This window comes from Oncorhynchus nerka, linkage group LG24 (assembly GCF_034236695.1).
Source record: "Oncorhynchus nerka isolate Pitt River linkage group LG24, Oner_Uvic_2.0, whole genome shotgun sequence".
Classification (NCBI taxonomy): Eukaryota; Metazoa; Chordata; class Actinopteri; order Salmoniformes; family Salmonidae; genus Oncorhynchus; species Oncorhynchus nerka.
The window spans coordinates 34,688,104-34,693,103 of NC_088419.1; the positions used below are offsets into that span (position 1 = coordinate 34,688,104).

The following is a 5,000-nucleotide window of genomic DNA, read 5'->3' on the forward strand; positions in this document are numbered from 1 at the left end:
TCAGTGTGAAGGAGGTAACCATGACGATCAACGACGGGAAGTACCACCTGGTGCGCTTCACCAGGAATGGGGGCAACGCCACTCTGCAGGTGGACAACTGGCCAATCAACGAACACTTCCCCACAGGTACCCACCAATCACCATCTGGCGTCTGTTACACTCAATTTTGACCTAGGAACTCTGACCGTTGAACCTGTTGGCTTGTGTTGATGAGAAAGTCAGTCCCAATTCACTCACTACCCTTTCCTCTTGGCCCAAACCCTTTGATGTTTGAAGATCTGAAGGCTCTGAATAGGTTTAAGCAGTGTTGGTGGAGATTCCATTATATTGCTTATACCTTACAGATCTGCAAATATCACAGGGTTAGAGCCAATGAGAAGGGGATAGGGAGTGCATTGGGAACAAGTGGTAGTGTGAAGGGTAGACCTCTGTTAGACCCACTGGACATCACCTGTTTACAAAGGCCAACTGACAAGGATGATAAGTCAGAATAACAGCATGAGTATGCAGGCCAAGCAAGTCTCCCCCTCGGTGGGCCGATGGACACTTTACTATCCTGCCAAGCACTACAATTTACTGAAGTGTGAACAGATGTGAACTGTTTATTCGCTCTGCCCATTGCTCCAGTCTATTTCCCCAGTCTTACGGTTATGCACCACACACGCATGCACACACACTCACACACCATGCACGCATACCAGTGGTGGTCGGTGCCATTTAAGATGAGGGAGGACGATTATTATTATTTATGAGCAGGGTCTTATTTATCTTATAGCAAATTGGATGACTGTCATTCATATTCCTTTCACCCAGGTCAATCTAACATTGATCTGATATAGGGTGTAATCATTAGTTCAACCGTTGCAAACAAGAGTTTCTATTGGACAAATTTAGGTATGTTTATCCCCTTTTCGTTCAGGTTGCTTCCATTTAAGAAACTTTTTTAACAGAATCGGCGGAATGAATGCACCCCTGATCACACACTAACACAGTTCACTTTCATAGCAGTCACATACAAATAGCATAATCCCTTTGATCGTTGTATAATTACTCTCCTCCTCTCACCTTTTCCCTTCGTTTGTGGACTTCAGTGCACAACACACCAGCTGTCTGTGAACAGGCAAAAAAAACTTTTCAAGCCAAACCTTCATATCATAACCGCTAACCGCTACACGCAGCCTACATCATTGTCACCATATTAACATCATAATTAACATAGCTACTAGAACTATCGCATTAGTAAACCCACTAAACCTACAATAATGCAATATTAGTCAGCAGCAAGCAGTTTAGCAGTGATTATAAATTAATTCAACCAAAAACTTACCCTGACTTCAAAGAGTTCCAGTGTCGGATAGCCGAGGCCAGCTAGCTAACATGGCATCTGTCTTTGTTTGAGCCAGGTGTTTGCGTAGGCTAAACTAGCTAGCGGCATTCTCTTGCTAAGTGAAAGTGATAAAATATGCTATGAAAGAAATATAGCTCTCTCTCTCTCCTTCATTTAAAAAAAATGTATTTGTTCAAGACTGCTCAACTATTCAACTATTGTCCTTCTCTCTCTTTGAGACAACTACTCACCAAGGTTTATGCACTGGAGTTCTAGCTAGCTGTAGCTTGTGCTTTCAATAGTAGTTTCATTCTCTGATCTTTTGCTTGAGTAGACAACATGTCAGTTCATGCTGCAAGAGCTCTGATAGGTTGGAGGATGTCCTCTGGAAGTTGTCATAATCACTGTGTAAATCAATGGAAGGCGATGAGAACCACAAGCCTCTTAGGCTTTGTATTGAAGTCAATGTACCCAGAGGATGACGGAAGCTAGCTGTCCTCCGGCTACACCATGGTGCTGCCCTACGGAGTGCTGTTGAAGTTACTGTAGACCTTCTTTGCAAAACAGTGGGTTTTAATCAATTATTTGGTGACGTGAATATATTAGGATAGTCCTCCCCTTCCTCCTGAGGAGCCTCCACTGATGCACACACACACACACACACACACACACACACACACACACACACAGACACACTCACACACCTCGGAATAAAGCACCTCTGAGCAATCAACCACAACCAGAGACCTGGACCCTGACGTTAAATCTCAGTAAGACACAAATAATGGTGTTCCAAAAAAGGTCCAGTTCCCAGGACCATGAATAAAAATTCCATCTTAGACACCGTTGCCCTAGAGCACACACAAAACTATTCATACCTCGGCCTAAACATCAGCACCACAGGTAACTTCCAAAAAGCTGTGAAGGATCTGAGAGACAAGAAGTGCCTTCTATGCCATCAAAAGGAAACTAACATTTGACATAACCATTTTTTTCTCCTTTATTTAACTAGACAAGTCAGTTAAGAACAAATTCTTATTTTCAGTGACGGCCTAGGACAGGTGGGTTAACTGCCTTGTTCAAAATTAGGCTGATACCGACTAATTATCAAAATCCAGAAAGAGCCATTAAATTCTACAACCACGTAAAAGGAAGCAATTCCCAAACCTTCCATAACAAAGCCATCACCTACAGAGAGATGAACCTGGAGAAGAGCCCCCTAAGCAAGCTGGTCCTGGGGCTCAGTCCACAAACACAAACAGACCCCACAGAGCCCCAGGACAGCAACACAATTAGACCCACCCAAATCATTAGAAAACAAAAAGATAATTACTTGACACATTGGAAATATTATTTTTTTAAATAGAGCATACTAGAATGCTATTTGGCCCTAAACAGAGAGTACACAGGCTGACCACAGTGACTGACCCAAAATGAAGGAAACCTTGTACAGACTCAGTGAGCATAGCCTTGCTATTGAGAAAGGCCGCCATAGGCAGACATGGCTCTCAAGAGAAGGCTATATGCACACTGCCCATAAAACGAGGTAGAAACTGAGCTGCACTTCCTAACCTCCTGCCAAATGTATAACCATATTAGAGAGACATATTTCACTCATATTACACTGACCCACAAAGAATTCGAAAACAAATCCCATAAATCCCATAAACTCCCATATCTATTGGGTGAAATACCACAGTGTGACATCACAGCAGCAAGATTTGTGACATTTTACCACAAGAAAAGGGCAACCAGGGCAACCAGTGAAGAACAAACACCATTGTAAATACAACCCATATTTATGTTTATGTATTTTCCCTTTCGTACTTCAACTATTTGCACATCATTACAACACTATATATATACATAATATGACATTTGAAATGTCTTTATTATTTTGGAACTTTTGTAAGTGTAATGTTTTCTGTTCATTTTTTATTGTTTATTTCACTTGCTTTGACAATGTAAACATTAGTGTTACAAAGAATGAAAGAAAGAAAGAAAGAAAGAGAGAAAGAGAGAAAGAGAGAGAGAGAGGGAAAGAAAAGAGAGAGAGAGAGAGGGAGAGAGAAAGGGAAAGGGAGAGGGAGAGAGAGAGGGGGAGAGAGAGAGAGAGAGAGAGAGAGAGAGAGAGAGAGAGAGAGAGAGAGAGAGAGAGAGAGAGGGGGGAAAGAAGTGAGAGAGGGGGAAAGAAGTGAGAGAGGGGGAAAGAAGTGAGAGAGAGGGGGAAAGAAGTGAGAGAGAGAGGGGGAAAGAAGTGAGAGAGAGGGGGAAAGAAGTGAGAGAGAGGGGAAAGAAGAGAGAAAGAGAGAGAGAAAGAAGAGAGAAAGAGAGAGAGGGAAAGAAGTGAGAGAGAGAGGAAAGAAGTGAGAGAGAGGGGAAAGAAGTGAGAGAGAGAGGAAAGAAGTGAGAGAGAGAGAGGGGGAAAGAAGTGAGAGAGAGAGAGGGGGAAAGAAGTGAGAGAGAGGGAAAGAAGAGAGAGAGAGAGAGAGCGAGAGAGAGAGGGGGGGGGGAGTGAGGGATAGAGCGCAATAGGCGAATGAGGGGGGATGGAGCGGTAAGGAGGCAAGGTGTTCAGTCCTCTGTCACATCAGCCTTCAAAGTTATCTGCCTGTCTGCCTGCTGCCTGCCAGCCAGCCAGCCTAAGGAGAGCTGTGCTGCTGGGGAGATAGAGGATAGAGGTTCTGCCTCCCTGCCTCCCTGTATCTCTCTCTCCCAGGTCGAGGTGGAGGCTACACAGGCTGAATACAAATGAGGTCATCAAACACAGCCGGCTCCATTTGGTGGATCAGGCCGTCACCTCATTTGGAACCTGGGGCGTGCTGGCGGTACCTAGCTGAGGGAGGGAGAGAAGGAGAGAGAGAGAGGGAGAGAGGGAGGGAGAGAAGGAGAGAGAGAGGGGAGGGAGGGAGGGAGGGAGGGAGGGAGGGAGGGAGGGAGGGAGGGAGGGAGAAATCCTCCACTGTGCTTCACACTCCATTCATTTGGGTCTGCTGTCCTCCCCTTTGATGTCTCTGTCCTGTCGCCTCCCTCGCAGGGCTGACCTAGTCCTGATTCTCTCCCCTTATTAGCCACCAGGTGTGTGAGAGCAACGGATCACTCCTCTCACTCAGGTTAGCTAAGCAGAAAAGGCCTTAGGACCCGGACCAAAGCTAGGGATTCTAAATGGCTGACGTACCTGAAGACAGGCAGGCCTTGAATGATGACATATCTAGTGGTTTATTTGAAACAGCTTTCCCAAAGGTTTATTAGACATTTTTATTAGACCTCTTCATTAAATCTCTTTCTCATCTCTGGCGAATTTTGACTGCGTTCATCATTTTGGACGTATAAAATATGCATTCAAGACAACTGAATTTTTTAACATTTCTTATCTGATTGCCGATTAATAAAGATTTGACTTTCCTTCAGAAACTTAAAACAAACCCATGTACCTCTTTACAGGGAACCAAAGCGGAGAGTGTCACAATACAAAAAAGCCTAGTGGTCAGAAGCTAATTTAGAGTTGTCCCAAGTCTCCTCAACCCTGTAAAATACATGCCCAGTGGCATGCTAGCTGATAGCGACCTCCCATCATTGAAATAAGATTACTTCAGAACCCCAGAGAGCTCGGGGGACCATCATCCTCTTGTCTTGTCTGCCCATTTGTTTGTCGGGGTCAGTGAAAGTGCAG

At 44.5% G+C, this 5,000-nt stretch overlaps 1 protein-coding gene across 5 annotated transcripts in view; it reads left to right on the forward strand.

Annotated features, from left to right (window-relative positions):
• LOC115107493 (neurexin-3b-like) overlaps positions 1 to 5,000 on the forward strand; it is a 357,997-nt gene that overhangs the window by 292,576 nt on the left and 60,421 nt on the right. For all 5 annotated transcript variants that reach the window (XR_010460882.1, XM_065008838.1, XM_065008839.1 and 2 more), the window contains exon 15: positions 1 to 126. This exon is cut by the window's left edge and continues 46 nt beyond it. Coding sequence is in view for 4 of the 5 variants with exons in the window: in XM_065008838.1 (XP_064864910.1) it covers positions 1 to 126 (126 nt within the window). In the remaining variant the exon portion in view is untranslated. The remainder of the gene's footprint in view (positions 127 to 5,000) is intronic.